The sequence below is a fragment of the Pundamilia nyererei genome, unplaced genomic scaffold, assembly GCF_000239375.1.
Source record: "Pundamilia nyererei isolate P.nyererei 1_Seehausen unplaced genomic scaffold, PunNye1.0 scaffold00006, whole genome shotgun sequence".
NCBI lineage: Eukaryota > Metazoa > Chordata > Actinopteri > Cichliformes > Cichlidae > Pundamilia > Pundamilia nyererei.
Genome location: NW_005187407.1, coordinates 8,013,201 through 8,030,967, shown reverse-complemented (window position 1 = coordinate 8,030,967; position 17,767 = coordinate 8,013,201). Strand labels below are relative to the sequence as shown.

Sequence of the window (17,767 nt, the reverse complement as noted above, 5' to 3'; positions counted from 1 at the left end):
CAAACTAAAGCCACAAGTTAAGAGTCTTGGAGTTATTTTAAACCTTTTTTCAAATCCCACATAATTTAGATTTCATTACCAAGATGTGCTTCTTTTCACTGCCTCCAAAGTGCAATCCTTAATGACTCTCCATGATTCAGAAAAACTTGTTCATACATTTAGTTACAGTAAACCGGATTATTTCTGTTCTCTTGGCTGGATTTTCTAAGAAAAGAAAAACATTAGCAGGCTGTAGCTAATTTAGAGGTTCCAAGGTTCACTAACACAAGTAACCAAGAGGAAGTCACTATAGTTTCTGCACTGGCCTCCAGTATTGTACAGAATCCACTTTAAAAGGCTCTTGTATATAAAACCTTACATCGAACATTTCTGACAATCTGTCATGTTATGTTCCAGTTCACTCCCTGAGATCCTTCACTGCCAAACTGTTAGGCAGAGAGACAAAATAGTTGAGGATGCAGTTTGGTTTTCATTCCCCAAACTTTGAAACAGCCTTGATTCAGGAAGCACATTTTACCAACAGTTTTAGGAAACTCCTAATGACACACTTCCTTGCTCTTGCATTTAAACTTTGTTTTGACTTAACAGGAATAGAGTCAGCATTGGTGCTTTTCATTGTACCACTGTACTACTCACTGTCAGGTACAGCCACATTAAGAGTGGCTTTACAGAGTAGTTTTTCTTCCTTAAATACTTCTTTGAACAGGATTGTGTGTGTGGGTGTGTGTGTGTGTGTATATATAAATTTTTTTTTTAATTAGTTTTTTTTTCCCAGTGTTGTTGTGTATGTGAAGCCCTTAAACTATAATTGACTAATTGACTGAAGGGGAAGGGTTTACTGTCCTGAACAATATAGATGCTTGTTGAGGAATCGTAGAATCAGTGCTTAAGTAGCTCACATACATGTGGATACATACGAGAAGTTTAACAGCCAGTCATGTATAAATGTGCACATAACCTCTCAGAGTGCAGCTTGTGTTTTAAGTAATGGGATACAGCTGTAAAATAACATTTTATTGATTTGATCTAAAATTATTTCTGTATGGGTTAAAATTAGATTTATTTGCTTCCATGTAATATAAGACAACACAAGATAAGATAAGATAAGATAAGATAACCTTTATTCCCACACGTGGGAAATGTGTTAGCTTGGTTCGTTGATCCCATTAAAGTTAATTGTTTTTGCATTCATTGTAAGCATCGGTGCCTGTTTGCAGTTTGTGCTCCACAGAATAACACCAATACGAACCAATGCCGTCACCTAGTGGTCATATAAAGCCAGCTTTCATATTTGTATCACATGACCGTAACTTTGAGTCACGTGGCCGATTCTCTCCGAGCCTGCTTCACAGTAGCATATCAAGCTTTTCATATGTTTGTATTTAAAATTGATCTGAGGGGGTTTGGCATAAATAATACAAAATAAAAATAGTCTAAAATAATAAATAAAATAAAAAAATACAGTTTTCACGTTAAGAAATTGTGCAGAGGCAGTATTTATTTATTTTTATTTTGACAAAATCCTGTAAGTCCTGATTACTCTATTATCAGTGGGCAGAAGCAAATATTTTTTCACAACAGAGTTGCTGCTCTTCAGTAAATTCGACAAAGTGAAGAAGGTAATGCCAGTTTGACCATTAAAATAATGGGAAAATGAAAAATGCCTTTGTCCAATCAATATTTAAATCGACAGCCTATGTCAGAATTGTATTTTAATCACATATGACTGTGTGTTTTTATGTGTTTGCTTTTCTTCTTCTTAGGGACCAGTGATCCATACGTGAAGTTTAAGATTGCAGGGAAGGAAGTGTTTAGAAGCAAGACCATCCATAAGAACCTCAACCCAGTGTGGGATGAGAGAGTTAGCCTTCTGGTGGAAACCCTGAGGGACCCACTGTATGTAAAGGTACAGAAGATAAGTGCCGAGGCAAAAATGTCACCTAGCTCTAAAATGTCTTTCTTTAAGTTAATGTTAAATCTTTCGGTAGAAGTTATAAAGGGTAAAAGGTCTTCATTTGTACCATTGCTGTACTTAAAGTAGCTGTTTTATATTTGTCCCTTTGTAGGTCTTTGACTATGACTTTGGACTTCAGGATGATTTCATGGGCTCAGCATACCTCTATCTGGAGTCACTGGAACATCAGAGGTCTCTTTCTCTTATTTGACTTATAATATTTTATTACCTGCCTTTTTTTAATGCACTTTTACACCCTTGGTCTTTTTTGATTCCCTATTAAGTAAGCAGTCTGATTGACTCTGTATCTATGGATTGCCTTCAAAGCCTGTACTAGCAAGTAGATATAGTCTTTGACTTCCCTCTAGTGGCAATCTTTGGTACTTCAGCTCATATTTTCATGAAGCTAAACGTTTGCCTGTGAAACCATAGACAGACATACACTGCAACAAATATCCCTGTTATTTAAAGTAATGTACAGACATATTTATTTTTACAGTTTGTTATTGTAAAATTAAATATAATATAGAACATAGAATATAGAACATGACCTTTATAATACAACGAGCTGATAGACTGGTATTATATGGTCATTTTCGTGTTTCCATTATAATCTATATTAAGAGTTTAATACAGTAAAATATATCAAGTAACTGACTTAATAAGTACTGTACATCTAAATCTAAGCTTACAAAAACAAAAGGAATAATATAAGTTTGTAAAGTAGCTCAGATCCATCAATATTTTTGATAATTTAAGTGTACTGTGTTTTTACAGCAGTTTGTTACAGTATAAAGTATAGTATCTCAAGTGGAATTGATTATTTTGCATTATATAGTGTGAACATCTCAGGGAAAAGGCACATGAATATGATTTTGGTTACCTTGGCTTTTATTTCTAGTCACATAGAGGCTGGGTGAATCTAAACTGGCAACAGCACACATTTACTCTTGCTATATGCAGGTGTTATTTCTGATAATAATGAGTCCAGTCTAATCGGTTGCCCTATTAGGCAATCAGTGTGATGGGAAGTCAGCTTACACAATATACTGTTTTTTACAGAGGAGAATATGACCTCATAGAGCAAGTATAACTCAGCGCTTTTACACCTATGACAAGTTAAGACACCTGCCGTAAAAACTATATAAAGACCTTGAAAGCGAATTAGTAAAAGGTTAAATTAGCTCGATAACTTGTTTTTGTTTATGTTGCATGGCTGTGTTGATGTTAACATAAAACTCACTAATAACGTCACAGAGTGAATTTTTTTAATCAGATTTCCACAATGCATTTGACTGCTTGTACACTATATATGTAAGTGCTTACAGGAAACAACATGTGAATATGGCTTATTGTTTATCTCCAAAGGGCACTGGACGTGGCACTGGACCTGAAGGACCCACAGTACCCTGAACATAACCTGGGCAGCCTGGAACTATCCGTTACTCTGACACCAAAGGAGGGAGACGTGAGGGATGCTGTAAGAAATCTGGAAATCTATAATAACTCTGATTATTCATTCATCTCTGTCCTTTCATGCATACACCACAAATCCTCTTTTTTGGGGGGAATCACTCTTTTATTTTAAAATAAAGAGTATCGCATCCCTACAGTAGATCAACATGGATGAATCATATTCCTAATCCTTCACTTTAGCATCACTTTTCTGAAAGACACTAGAAAGGTCAATAGTTTTAGGACATAAATGAAGTTCAAGTTGTGCTAAAGAACAATGTGCTGGTTTCATTCAGCCTCACTTAGTAGAAACTCAACTCAGCAAATACATATGCATAAACTAAAGTGTAATGAATATGTTGTGTGGAAAAGTTGCATGTTCAAAGAGCACTGGATCTTCTTTCCTAATTATGTTAGCTCGTGCCTCTGCGGACGTGCAATGGATTTCGGAGTTGCATTTATTTATGTTCAATTATTTGTTTGGTTAATTGGACCCCTGCATGCTCGATTCAGACCAAGGCAGAGTCATGGGGGAAATATTTTATTCCTTTTGATCTGATGTCTTAATTCTGCAGCTTATTTGCTACTGTAGTTCAGAGAGTCCACAATTGACAGAACAAATAAACTCTATTTAGGTTAAGCACCAGTTTGGATTTCTCCCACTGTGAAAAAAATTGAGTACAAGGTTATAGTAATAAATTCTCTCTGTTGCCATCTACTGGTACGAGCCTGTAAGATGGAATATATAACTTTAATTCGCTTTTTGAGATCCTCGAGCAACCGATGACAACTCAGCGTCAACAATGGGACTTTACTCAGTTATATTAAAGTTGATGAGCGTTTGTTTAACACGATGGGATTTGTTTCTTCATTTTTTTCTCAAAAACAGAGAGGGCCAAAATCTGTGACATAGTGCGAGGCAGTGAAGAAGACTCGATGCATTTTAAGGAGATTTTTATAGCTTGCCACCACAAAATCTATTTGTGTGTCCAGTGAATTGATATACTTAATTAGAATTATTCAAATATGTAAGCAGGTAAGAGCTTTAGTGCTTATACTGTGCACTCACTTAACTTGCATGATTGTGGCTGCCCTACTCTCCCTGTCCCCCTCACACCCCTATCACTGACCTCCATGCCCTTTAACCTCTGGCCGTTCAGCCTTAAAGGGGGATACTGGGGGGTTTTCTGTAACCGCTTTGTCTCATTTACAGACCATGCTTTTGAGAAGGAACTGGAAACGATCTAGTAAGGTAAACTAAAACAGCATGTAACTCATGAAACCTCTAACTGTACTGTAACCCCACTACCGACTGCACTGCACCTCACCTGTCCTTCTTCACTGGTGTTCTGGTACATGGATGGAGTCTCCGTGGCCCTTCCCCTCCCTTCCTTCGTTTCCTCCTTCCACAAATGTGGTATTGGCAGTTTTTTTTTCTTTAATATTTCTCCAGTTCTCATTGTCACCAGCTTATTTTCCACAAGCTGCAATATACTTTGCATCTGCTGAGGTTATGTCAGCTCATTTTTGGAATGCAAGTGAGCTTAAAGGTGAACTATTCTTCGCACGTGTGAAGGCAAGTCATACAGTCAGGTCCGTAAATATTTGGACAGAGACGACTTTATTCTGACTGTGATTGTGTACATTACCACAATGAATTTTGAACGAAACAACTCAGATGCAGTTGAAGTGCAGACTTTCAGCTTTAATTCAGCGTGTTGAACAAAAACATTGATTAAAAATGTGAGCAACTAAATCGTTTTAACACAATTCCATCAGTTCAAGGCCTCAAAAGTAATTGGACAAATTAAATAACTGAAAATAAAATGTTCATTTCTAATACTTTGCTGACAATGACAGCCTGAATGCTTGAGCTCGTGGACATTACCAGATCCTGGGTTTCCTCCTTTTTAATGCTCTGCCAGTCCTTTGCTGCAGCAGCTTTCAGTTGCTGTTGTTTGTGGGCCTTTCTGTCCAAAGTTTAGTCTTTAACAAGTGAAATGCTCAACTGGGATAAGATCAGACGACAGACTTGGCCATTCAAGAATATTCTACTTATTTGCTGTAATAAACTTCTGGGTTGCTATGGTTGTTTGTTTCAGTATTATGAAATGCCGCTCAATCAATTTGACTGCATTTAGCTGGTTTTGAGCAGACAGTACGTATATGAACACCTCAGAATTCATTTGGCTGCTTCTGTCCTGTGACACATCATCAATAAACACTAATGTCCCAGTGCCACTGGCAGCCAAGCACGCCCAAGCCACCATCATGTGGTATACTTTGGATCATGAGCTGTTCCACACCTTCTTCATACTTTTTTCTTGCAATCATTCTGGTAGAGGTTGATCTTGGTTTAATCTGTCCAGACAATGTTTTTCCAGAACTGTTATATATATTCTTTTTTAGATGTTTTTTTTTGGGTTTTGGTTTTTTTGCAAGCCACTCATAAGCCACAGTCTTATGAGTGGCTTGCAAATTGCAGTGAACCCTCTGTACTTACTTTCATGGAGTCTTCTCTTCATGGTAGACTTGGATATCGATACGCCTTCCTCCTGGAGAGTATTGTTCACTTGGTAGGCTTTTGTGAAGGGGCTTCTCTTCTCCATGAAAATAACTCTGCGATCATCCACCACAGTTGTCTTCCATAGATGTCCAGGTCTTTTTGCGTTCCTGAGTTGACCAGTGCTTTCTTTTTTTTCTCAGGATGTGCCAAACTGTAGATTTTGCTACTCCTAATATTGTAGCAGTTTATCAGATGTTTTTTTTTTCTTCTGTTTTCTCAGCTTAAGGGTGGCTTGTTTCAACTACATGGAGAGCTCCTTTGACCTCATGCTGTCTGTTCACAGCAAAATCTTCCAAATGCAAGCTGCACACCTCAAATCAACTCTAGGCCTTTTATCTGCTTGAATGATAATGACATAATAAAGAATTATCCACCATCTGCCCATGAAATAGCCTTTGAGTCACTTTAAAAAAGAGGTTGGCAGGAGGAGCTGAAACTCCTAAACCCTTCATCCGATCTGACTGTGGACACCCTCAGATTAAAGCTTAGAGTCTGCACATTATGTCCATGTCCATTATAGAACTATAATTGAAATATGTTTCTGTGAACAGCTCTCCAACTATGTATGGACCTAACTATATGTGATATAAATATTAAGGGTGGAGGAAATACCTTACAGTCAGTAGCATTTTTTTTCAAGAGCACTTGCTGTACTAGTTGTAAAGATCAGCAATAATTGTTAGAACTTTTATTAAAAACTTGCTAACTTTGGTGCCATTTTTGTGAAATCAGTCAGTAATAATGCAGCTTCAGAATTTTTCTTTTTTGTGATTCCACTGATTTTTACACTTTGAAGCAGTTCGAATCATTCATCGGTGAGATCTCTGTGCTTCTTCCACCCTTGATTTGCAGTGCATTGCAGCTATTATGTGGGAAAATAAAGCAGATTTCTATTCTGGGGTTTTTAAGAAGTCCTCTACAGCAAATATGCTGTGAGATATGAAGTATTGTTGACTTTTGACTTTTTTACTGACTACAGGACACTCCTAGACCCCTTTTGCATCCAGTGAAAAAACATTTTGACGTCATTATGAGTTCCCATCTTGCCGCACATAAGGGGCTGTTAACTTTTGATTTCATTTTTTGTGATTCTTGTTGGCCGTGAGGTTGAACAGAAAGCATGCTGTTTGATGTTCCGCTTCTTCTTACTGGCTCGTGCATGATGCACATACCTTGTCTGTTCTTTCAATTCAGCAATTTTAGTGACGGGAACAATTTTGAGCTCAAAATTGAGTTTATTCACACTTTTATTTTGTTTGTTTGTTTTTTTTACTCACATTTCACTTTTAGTGTTATTGAGATAGAAACTTTATGATATCCACCAAGAGACATTTGAAGTATGTTTGGTTGGAGATGGGCAGGCGTCCTGCTGTATCGTGCCTCCCCAAACCAAGCCTTTGAAGCCTTCAAACTGTGCCACCCTGCCTGTGACTCGGGAATTCACTGAAACACTAACTATTTGCTTTTGCTACCCCACCAAAAAAGCACTGCTTGCCTCTGTGTTGCATACAGTACATAGTTATTTTTACACCACCGCTTCTTCCTTAAAGAAGCATATATGACTATTGAACCCACTGTAGAAGATGCAAACTTTAAAATAATAATTAGGAGGCAGAGGCATGTTAATACATGTCTCTCTAACTTTACCACAGGGCAAAATGCTGATTTTGGGAATATTTTTTATATGTTTTCTGCTTCGAGAGGGCTGGCAAAAGTTTAACCCTGTGCAACACAGTATTAGTTCTTAAACTGTATTAAAAGACTTTCAGCCTGTGAACATCTTTGTGTATGCGCTCCATCCTGCTGTGTTCTGGCAGTGAGATATGGAGTCCTAATCCAAATAGCCCATGGTTTTCTATAACAACAAATATGTGGCAACAAAAAAGAAGGATGCAAGGGAAAAGGGATTGTGCTCTAATACAGTAGGACATAACAGCGACCTCTCATCATTAGCATATAGCGTGTTGGTAGCAGTGAACGGGAGCCATGGAGGATGTGGGAGTTGCTGTATGGGAGGTTGGATTTAATGCAGGGAGCTATTCCCAATGTTTAATGTCTGGAGAATGGAAATTAAGAAGCTCCATCTCTAGATCAAAGGCCTGCGCTTGCGAGGCAGGGTTTGTTCAGAGTTTAATGAAATTCACCCTCAAAACAAAAGCTATGCTAATATGTTCTTCCTAACAAGGAAGGAGGCGAGAGCAAGGCAGAGGGAGAAAGTGGAAGTGTATTTGTTTGACAAATAAATAACCCTGCTCTTTGTTTTAGTGAAGGATACTGACACGATTCAAAGAGAGGTTAAATAGGCCTGTAAGTGCTAAGAAAAGTGTTGAGGGTAAAAAAAGACTTAAAATATGGAGAATAATCAATCTGAATTACAGTAGTTTACAGTAGCCAGATGGAATAATAATGTACTGTACAGAGGAAAACTATAAGTAACTGCGAGGTTCCCCAAGTTTTGGAGTAAAAACTGACAAGTCTGTTCCCTTTTATTCCTTTTTCTAACATAATGTTTAGAATATGTACAATAAAAATGAATATTCACGCTGCTGTACCCTGTTTAAGGATATAAGGAGGTTATGATACATATTGTGCATTTTTGCACAAATATGGATGAAATGTTGATACTCACAGTAATAACGCTTTTTAGCATTGCCAAGAAATTGTTCACAGTAAGTGGATAATGCAGTGCTGTAATTTATAGCGAGGCCCTGGCATGTCAGGTGAACTCATACATAGCAAATTACCTTGAATTACCACATTTTATGTTCAAGTATTATCTTGTTTCTTGTGCCTGCTCTTTATGTGTCGCCTCAATGCATTTGATATCGGTTATTTTCCAGTGAATGAAGTGCAAAGTGTATGCAAGCCTTGATAAATTGATGAATGCTGCAATTTCTTCTATTTTGTGGGTTTGTTTCTATGTGCATGCAAATGTATAAATGTGTACGTGTGTGTTTGTGTGTGTGTGTGATTGCTGCAGTATCAGAGTATGCGTCTGTCGGATGTACACCGAAAAGCCCAGTTATGGCGAGGTATAGTCAGCATCAGTCTCATAGAGGGCCATGGCCTGCAGCCAATGGATGCCAATGGTCTCAGTGACCCTTACGTCAAATTCAGGATGGGTCACCAAAAGTACAAGAGTAAGGTAAGCCACACGAATGAGATGATGTTAAGATTATAGAATTTTGATAAAACTTTATAATTTTCGAGTCACCAAATATCAGTATCAGTCTTTAAAATCAGCTCTAGTTGTGTGTTATCTTTCTGCAGGCATATTTACATTTTTTATGCTCTTTATTTTACTTGTTATTTCTTTATACTATTTATTTGACTCTCTTTATTTTGATAGCGGTTCCAGCTCATATATTATCTAACAAATTATAGCTCACATTAACAAATGGACACATGGGCAGAGTGAATGTCCTTGTTTGATTTTTTTTTTTTTTTCAGACAATTTCAAAAACGCTGAACCCTCAGTGGAGAGAACAGTTTGATTTCCACTTGTACGATGAGCAGGGAGGCTTTGTGGACATTACAGTCTGGGACAAAGATGCTGGCAAGAAGGACGACTTCATGGGACGGTACGATGGTCTGGATATTTTGTTTTGTTTGCTTTTTGTTTTTTTGTTTTTTTTTAATTGTATGGTTGATTAAGGCTTACTGCTTATTCAGGCTGATAAAAGGTGCATTTTAGTAAGGGTTAGTTTTAGTACATAGTTGTCTTATTTGCCTAATTCTCAGCATAGATTATTGCAGAGCATCTCAATCCTGTGCATATTGAAACACTGCCCTACAGTCTTTCATAGTGAGAATGATTTCTTTCATTTGTCTTTCATCAGAGTGGATGTACTTGAGCAAACCTTTGCTTTGAACTGTTTGGCCCAAGTAAAGCAATTACTGTTGGCCTGCCTCTGTTTTAGCTGTAGATATATTACTAAAGGCATGCTAGGAAATCAATTCAATCAAGAGAAGATGCTTTCAAATGTCTTCTAAAAGGTATTAATGGTGTCAGCTTTGGCTGAATTTCCATCTGTTGCTTTTATCTTACACAAGATGTTTGCTTATTAAGTGATGCTTAACTTCAGTTAGTGAGGTGATAAAAAATGAACAAAAGAAACCTGAGATTCTCTATATTCTTCTTTTATTTCACGGGCGCTCTGCGGTAATTTAGACATATTTCTTTCTGTAAACACAAACCCCTACCATGACTTTGTTTGGCCTGCAGTATGTTTCATTGTCAGTTTCATCACAAAGTCTACAACTTTCTCATTTTGTGTCTGTTCATTCTTTTCTCTAGGTGTACCATTGACCTGTCGCTTCTTAGTAAAGAGCACACACACAAATTGGACCTGCCACTGGAAGAAGGTGAAGGTGTTCTGGTGCTGCTGGTTACACTCACTGCTTCTGCTGCTGTTTCCATCTCAGACCTGTCAGTCAACATGTTGGATGACCCGCACGAGCGGCACCAGATCAAGCAGAGATATGTGAGTTCGCATTTGAGCTTACGTTAAGCTGTGATTGCGTTAATAATTTTGTGAGGAAAGTACACAATATGTTAGCGCTTAAAAAAAGAAATTACATCAGAGCTGCTCTATATCCATATACTTATAGGTATTTGTATATAGACATATACCTGACAGTGTGGCAAAATGGCCAATCACATTTTGTGAAGAGTAATTTCTCTCATCAAGATGTCTTTTTTCACAAGCCAGTGTGCTTAGATTTGATTTATAATTAGATGATGTGAAAGGCAACAGAGTAGGAGATACAGAAACGGATACGGGGGTTGAGAGGTCAAGAAAGCAGTGCAAGCGGGTTCAGTCGTTTGACTGAAAATGTCCGAGCTCATAAGCCAGTTATCGTTAAGCTAGAGGGAGACAGACAGTGAGGGAGAAAGTGAAGGGCAACGAGCAAGCGGGAGAGAGCCCTAAGGCCCCATCTGCTTCAGAGGCCCTCCACTCAACACAATGGTTTTGTGTCTTTGTCTTAGTCTAGTTAACCCTTCACACCCTGTCATCTTTACATCTTGATGCAAAAACACACACACACACACACACACACACGCGCACACACTTAAATGGATTTGATTCAGTGACAGCTTCCACACAGGGGACATTTCTCTGTCCATCAACAGAATTATGTGTCATGCTATCTCTCAGTGCTGCAGCCAAATTTGTTTCACTGTAAAATTTCATTTTACCATATGTAGGATATTTGTTTGCCTAATTGGTTAATTTGAGTTTCACCCTGATTTATTTATTTATTTTTGGGACCTATTGGATTTAATTGTCTAGGGCGAGTTGTTGGAACGTATGTTGACTTAAACAGATCTGCTTGTGTACATGTGGGTGTATCATACGTGTGTGTGTGTTTTCACCCGGGCTGTCGGTACTTGTGAGATTAGACAATTTGTTTGGATTTCTACATCTGAACTGGTACCCAGTAGCACATCCTAGCTGGTGTGTGTATGCCTCTTTCAATGTGTGCCTAAGCTGCAGTTGCCGAACATCGGTGCCACGACCTACATAACCGTGGCGGTGCCTTATTGGCTAGCCACGGGAGGTCGACCGCTCTGCTACGCGTTGCAGAAACCACACAACATCAGAGGGGGGAGCTCGAGGACTGAGACACAAACACGCTGTGCCTCTCCTGACAGTCACAAAATGAGGGCTAGGAGAATGGGTGCGTGTATGTGTGTTTGCCTGAATGTGTGTAATAGGGGGCGAGGGGTAAAGGGTGAGGGTTGCGCCGAAAAGGGAAGGCGTGTAAAATGAAAAGAAAAAGCTATTTCACCTCTCTCACAACTCATGCAGACCCCGTTTTTCTGCTCGGTTGAAGGCGACACATTTTACTTCCCTCACCTACCTCTTTTCCTGCTTCCTTCTCTCTCCTACTCCTCTCTCTCTCCATTTCTCTCCTGCTCTCCCAGCAACCTCAGTTCTTTGTCTGTTGCCGCTATGGCTCCTGTTAGATGAAGGGATGGCGAGATAGAGGGTGAAGGAAGGTGGTGGGGGGTTGCAGATGGAGGGGCATGGTGAGGTCGGTTTGGAGACTTGAATGGTCTTTACCTATTAACATATTCCTTTTCCTCAGACTGGCAGTCTTTCAGTTGGAGAATTTAATAAAGATGTACCTTATCAAAGAGCACTGCTAAGACCAAGTACCACCAGTAATACATAACAGTGCTGCTCAAAGCCTACTAATCTGCCCAGTGTGTGCATGTGTGGATGTGTGCAGGCGTAGGTGTATGTGTAGGCACATTTTTACCGACTGGTATTATCTGCTTGAAAAATCAGCTGTCCAGCACAAGCCTGCACAAAGCATGCACTACTGCTAGCCATAAACAAGCTCACATGTATGGACATGTGCAAAAAAAAAAGCGTCTACCTGTGTGTAACTAATAAAATGGCAGGGAATCGCAGCTTTGAAAAGCAGATACCTTCATAAGAAAACTCAAAATCGTCCGCTTGTCGCACCCTTCGGCAGCGTAGACACTCTGCTCGTGATGAAAAGGCGCACAAAAGATAACTTTAAGGTTAGGTGTAGCAGTGGATTGCAAACACACCTACATGTAAATCTAGAGTTTTTAAGAAGATATTACTGTCTTTGTTTTAGAGAATCATTGTGTTCCAAACTGGAAATGTCCTTGTCACTTTGTTCCACACAAACGCTACGAGCGCACCTCAAATGGCTCCAATTTGGGGTTTTTTTTTTGTTTGGTTTTTTCCCCAATTCAATCTGTGGCCATTGATGAAATACGATAACGGACATCTGAGTGCGGGGACATTTTGATAGCACTGAGCTCATTAATATCTTCTGAATTGTAATAGATTTTTGTGTCTGTGTTTTTGCCAGGTCACTGTGTGCCTGCGTGCGCTTGCTTCTGCATGTGTGCGAGTAAATGAATACACAAGATTTTCTGTGCCAACTAATTTGAATGCATCTGACAATGGAGATATGCAACATGGTGCAATGCACTCACTCATAGGCAACTACCTTAGACGTTCTATTGCTCACTGTAACCTTTCCTTCATCCCTAATTACTGTTTCCCAGAAGTAGAAAGGGATGAAGGCAGAGAGGGAAAATGAGAGAAAGAGATTTATGCATTATGATGGCAAAGTAGCACACACACTAATGGCTCTTAATGGGCTTGAGTTGGCCACAAGATGGGTGGATGAGAGGAGGAGGACATGGTGACCTCCACTAAAGTGGTGGTACTTCACCATACACCCCCATGTGCTGTGTTGCACGCATGCATACACACGCACACGCATACACACACACGCACACCCCTCGACCCACTTTGGAGCACTGCTCTAAGGTGAAGCAAAAGGACACAACCTGGACAGGAAGTGAAATAAGGGTCTGCGCTAAGTTGTGAGATGAGCAAAGAGCAACTTTGGCAGAGACTCTTAAAATAAAGGAGGTTTTGGGGATGCAGACAGTTTACAGCAGCCTTCAGTTTGTGCAGGTTGTCACAGAAGCACACTTAGAGCTGCTAGAGGTGATGCCAGTTTGAAAAACTCTTGCTATAACCACGCCTCAGGTTGCGTGCAGGCTCGATTTGTTTTAAATAAGAGATGGCAGCCGATTAAAATCCAATGCAGGGAATCTTTGATTGTTCCATATCAATGAACATCACATAATTTTTACTGTGTCTGTTAACCAACTGACCTATAACTCTATAAATGCTTTAGTATAGTCAGGCAATAGCCTTCCCCTTTTTCAGATGCTTATCATCATCAGCTACACAAAATTCAGACAAATAAAGTGCATAATATGTCATTCAGTTAGGCTCACATCTAAACCAGTTAGTGTTTAGATTATGTGAGAGCCAAATGTTTACCATTAAGCCCCGAGGATGTGAAGTTAGTGGACAGCTACTGGGGTGCTTGACTCCAAAACCTACAGCTGCCTTGCATGAAATCAGAGCGAATCAGAACCATGTATATATGTTTGCGTGTGAGTGTGAAATGTTATGCGGTGGTGATGAAAGGTGACATGCTGAAAAGATGACAGTGAGTCATAAGTCTATGCCGGCGCTGATTCACTTTGTGTGTTTATGTGTCTGCGGAGTGCGACAGAGACGGGAAGACGACATCATAGTGACAGGATGTCAGTCAAAGACAGGGCGGGGGTTTGTCTTATGAAAGCCAACTCTGTGTCCTTTAATTTTCTTCTCCACCCTCCTTTTTCATTTCCTCCTTATCCCCATAATTCCACCTGCGAGCTGATGAGGGTGTGGATGGAGCCATAAGTGGGGCGCTAGGGGTAGGGGGGGTCGGTCTTGGCCTCTTTTCTGTCTTTCCTTCTACCTGTCTATCCAAGCCATCTATTCCTGTCTGTCTTTCTGATGAGGATTTGAATCCTTGTGTGTTCTTTCTACCAATCATGGATTGAGGCTGAACTCTAAAGGTCCTCTCAGGGAGTCCGTATGGTGGGAGGAGGGGCTGAATTACATAGGAACGTTTCGGGGGGGTCTCAGCATCAATGCATTAAAGAAGTCATTTAGTCTCATACCATTTTTGCATATCTGTGTATTGAGAGGAAAGCACACACGTATTTACAACATTTGCTTTTGATTGAAATCTGACTTTAACACAATTTTTAATCTGACCAATAACAAAGTCAAAACTGGATACATTACAGAGATTAATGTCCAGACCCCCGTGCCATTTCTTAATACTCCTCGCTATAGGCACACTTTGATCATTGCCAAAAAAGTATTGATCTTCGATCCCCAGCCCAACAGCTGGATCATTCCGATCGCGGCGTGTTTGCTGTTTGAACTCTAGCACACAAACTGTTCAGCTATTAGTTTGCCCTTGCCTCTTCCTCTGCCGCCCCCCACATGCCCTCTTGCCGACTCTTTTCTCCCCTCTTTCTCCCCCGCCTTCTTTGCTGCTCACCAATAATCACAACAAGCAGCTGTATCTTCAGAGAAATCGTGCCTTAAAAATCGAGAGTTGTCCCCTCTCTCGCGCTCTCTTTCTGTATGTCTCTCTTTTGCGCACTCTGTTTCTCCCCCCTCTCTTTCTTTCGCACACTCTCCCCTCTCATCTCCTTTAGAGAGCGTTTGGACAATGATATCGCTGGAAACAGGCAGAGTCTGACAGAGTTGGTAATAATGAATTAAGTCTGTAGCCTGGCCCTGACTCTGAAATTTAAATTATAATTACTCCTTTGGGGATGGAAGGGGTTATTGCCAGAGAGAGAGAAATAAATTGAAGTGAAGTGCATTTCCACTCTGCTTTTAAGACACGCTGACATGCTACTCAATTTGGCCCGAGTGTAGGTTTTCTATGCATGTGTTTATACCTGAGAATCTGGGTGTGAACAAAAGCACAACTTTGCGGTTGCGTGTGTGCGCGACTGGTCACGCCTCGTGGTCGCGCCGATGATCTCCACAGGTCTTCGTGAGATTTACAGACTCATTTTTACACAGTCATCCTCGTCCTGGTTATTGAAACTTTGTGCATACAGTGCATCCCTTCTCACTGTAGACTTCATGTGCTCTGTTTGCCTGCAAGTCATTCGTCACCTATTATGTTTCCTCAGCACATTATGTTTTATCATATTTTTCCCTATCTCTCTGTGTGAAGCAAACACAAAAGAGGCACATTAATATCAGTTAGATCTCAGTGTTGTTGTTGTTTCTTTTCACATTATCCATATAGAATAACTTCTTGCTCTGTAAAAAGCTAGTTTTCTTTAAAACAGAGTATAAATGTCTTTGCATTTGAGATAGCAAAAACTGTTGTGCAGTAACAATTGTAACAAACTCTTACCACAAATTTCCCTTTCAATGCTAAAATCTGTACAACTTTGATGTTATTCTACTTAATAAGATGCTTCTGAAATCAAAGACTCCTATTATTTTTGTTTGCTGTTGTCATTTCAGCACTGCTCCTCTACTTTACCGAAAAATTCGGTAAAATCATAACATTTAAAGGTAAAAAGTTAGGAAACACTTGAAATAGACATGCACAACTATTTCATTAAATTTAAATCCAGCCATTTCTCCACTAGACCCGACTCGATAAATGCCAGCTCTACATTTTCAAATAAAGGCTGGTAAAGGACATAATCTACCCTTTCCTCTCTTTATGAAATGTCAGGCTATTGACATGCCTTTCACTTCGGTGCTAATTTGCCATCCTCTTTGACCTTTCACCCCTGTTTCTGGGATGTTTCAGAGCCTCTGGAGGTCATTCCACAACCTGAAAGATGTCGGCGTGGTCCAAGTTAAGGTTATCAGGGCTGAGGGCTTAATGGCAGCAGATGTCACAGGTAAGACACTGACCTGTAGTCCAAACAACAGTGCTGTGCCCTCTGTAGTCCTCATTTGCTGTACATTTCCATAAATTAGTTTCTATATATAGATTTATTTTTAACTTAGATTCATGCTCATATATTTATACACTTAAAAGGTTTTGCTGATGTTTTGCAATTTCTGTTTCTGCTATCACAGTGAGCACTGCTAGAACATCTGATTGGTGACACTATCAAGACAAATATATATCTTTTGCTCTAAATAACTTTTGCATAATGTTCGCATCTAGACAGCAGTTTCCTCCACCAGCAATCTGCCATAAATCTCACCAAAGATAAAGTCAGGGCGTAATTTTTGTTTAAGGGATGATCTTTTACGAGACTCCTCAGAGAGAGTTAAAGTCGACTTTGTGCAGGACGCTAAATTTGTCTCTGCATTTTTAGAAAAGATGCAGGCTGCTCATTTGAATAATAGAGAAAAAGTACACATTTGAACCAACAAATCACTCTCATCCCTCCTCCTGCGCTCTCTCTGCTTGCTCTCTCTGAATCCTCCATTCTCCATTAATTCTTACTTTTAATTAGGTCTACAGTGGACAGGCCTAGTTTTTCACTCTGTATTATCTAGTAAAGGGAGAAAAAGTGTGTGTGTGTGTGTGTGTGTGTGTGTGATGGCGAGAGAGAGAGAAAGAGAGTCTGGAGTTTTATTCTATTTGAAACATCCATAGTCCCATTAGCAAACACAGAGCGGAGCTGGTTGATTTTGGGTTATTGCAGGGAGCGGCTGGAGCAGTCAGAGTGCAAGCCAAATGGTTCCCTGGTTCATGTATTTCACTTGGAGCATAAATTTGCTCTGCGACCATATTGGGGAGTTCATCGTTTGTTTGTCTAAGCTTCATGAATTCCTCTCGGAATATAAACGGAGGAAAACTGCGGATTGTTTATTAGCCGTTTGTCTTTCAATTTGTCTTTGCCGGTTTGATACAGTTATTGAAAACATGTTTTTTTTTTTTTTTTTTGAAGTATCTCTGTAGCCTGTGGAGGTTTGAAATTATTGCAACAGACTAACTTCACAGTAAAATATGACATGCCTTGGGAACTAGCGGTAATATTTTACTTAGCATGTGCTCAGGTTGGACTGGTATCTAACATTTGCAATAGTTTGGACGTTATAACATGGGATACATATTAATTAGATTAGCAAAGTAAAAAAAAAGTTTAAAAGCAATTTAAATAAAAAAAATTTGGTTTCACTGGAGAAATGTTTTTACACTCAACATTACAACTTTTTTTTGTCATAGCCAGAGAGACTTAAAATTAAGACAGTTGAATGTAAAAATGCCTTTAAATTTGTATTGCTCTCGAACTTAAAAGCAAATCTTTTAATTTTGCTTCAGAAGCAGCCTAACCCCACAGTGAGTGGACTGATACTGATAACAGACAAGGCAAAGGGGTTGTTTTTAAATGGCTTGTGCCTGTTTTGAGTCTGATGCTGTGTGTGTGTGTGTGTGTGTGTGTG

The 17,767-nt window shown here is 39.5% G+C and overlaps 1 protein-coding gene across 1 annotated transcript in view; it reads left to right on the top strand.

Moving 5' to 3' along the window:
* The window catches only part of mctp1a (multiple C2 domains, transmembrane 1a), a 68,205-nt gene that overhangs the window by 846 nt on the left and 49,592 nt on the right, over window positions 1-17,767 (top strand). The window contains exons 2-9 of the mRNA XM_005722418.2: window positions 1,764-1,906; window positions 2,067-2,146; window positions 3,323-3,434; window positions 4,623-4,661; window positions 8,956-9,120; window positions 9,426-9,556; window positions 10,273-10,459; window positions 16,173-16,266. Of these exons, the coding sequence (XP_005722475.1) occupies window positions 1,764-1,906; window positions 2,067-2,146; window positions 3,323-3,434; window positions 4,623-4,661; window positions 8,956-9,120; window positions 9,426-9,556; window positions 10,273-10,459; window positions 16,173-16,266 (951 nt within the window). The remainder of the gene's footprint in view (window positions 1-1,763; window positions 1,907-2,066; window positions 2,147-3,322; window positions 3,435-4,622; window positions 4,662-8,955; window positions 9,121-9,425; window positions 9,557-10,272; window positions 10,460-16,172; window positions 16,267-17,767) is intronic.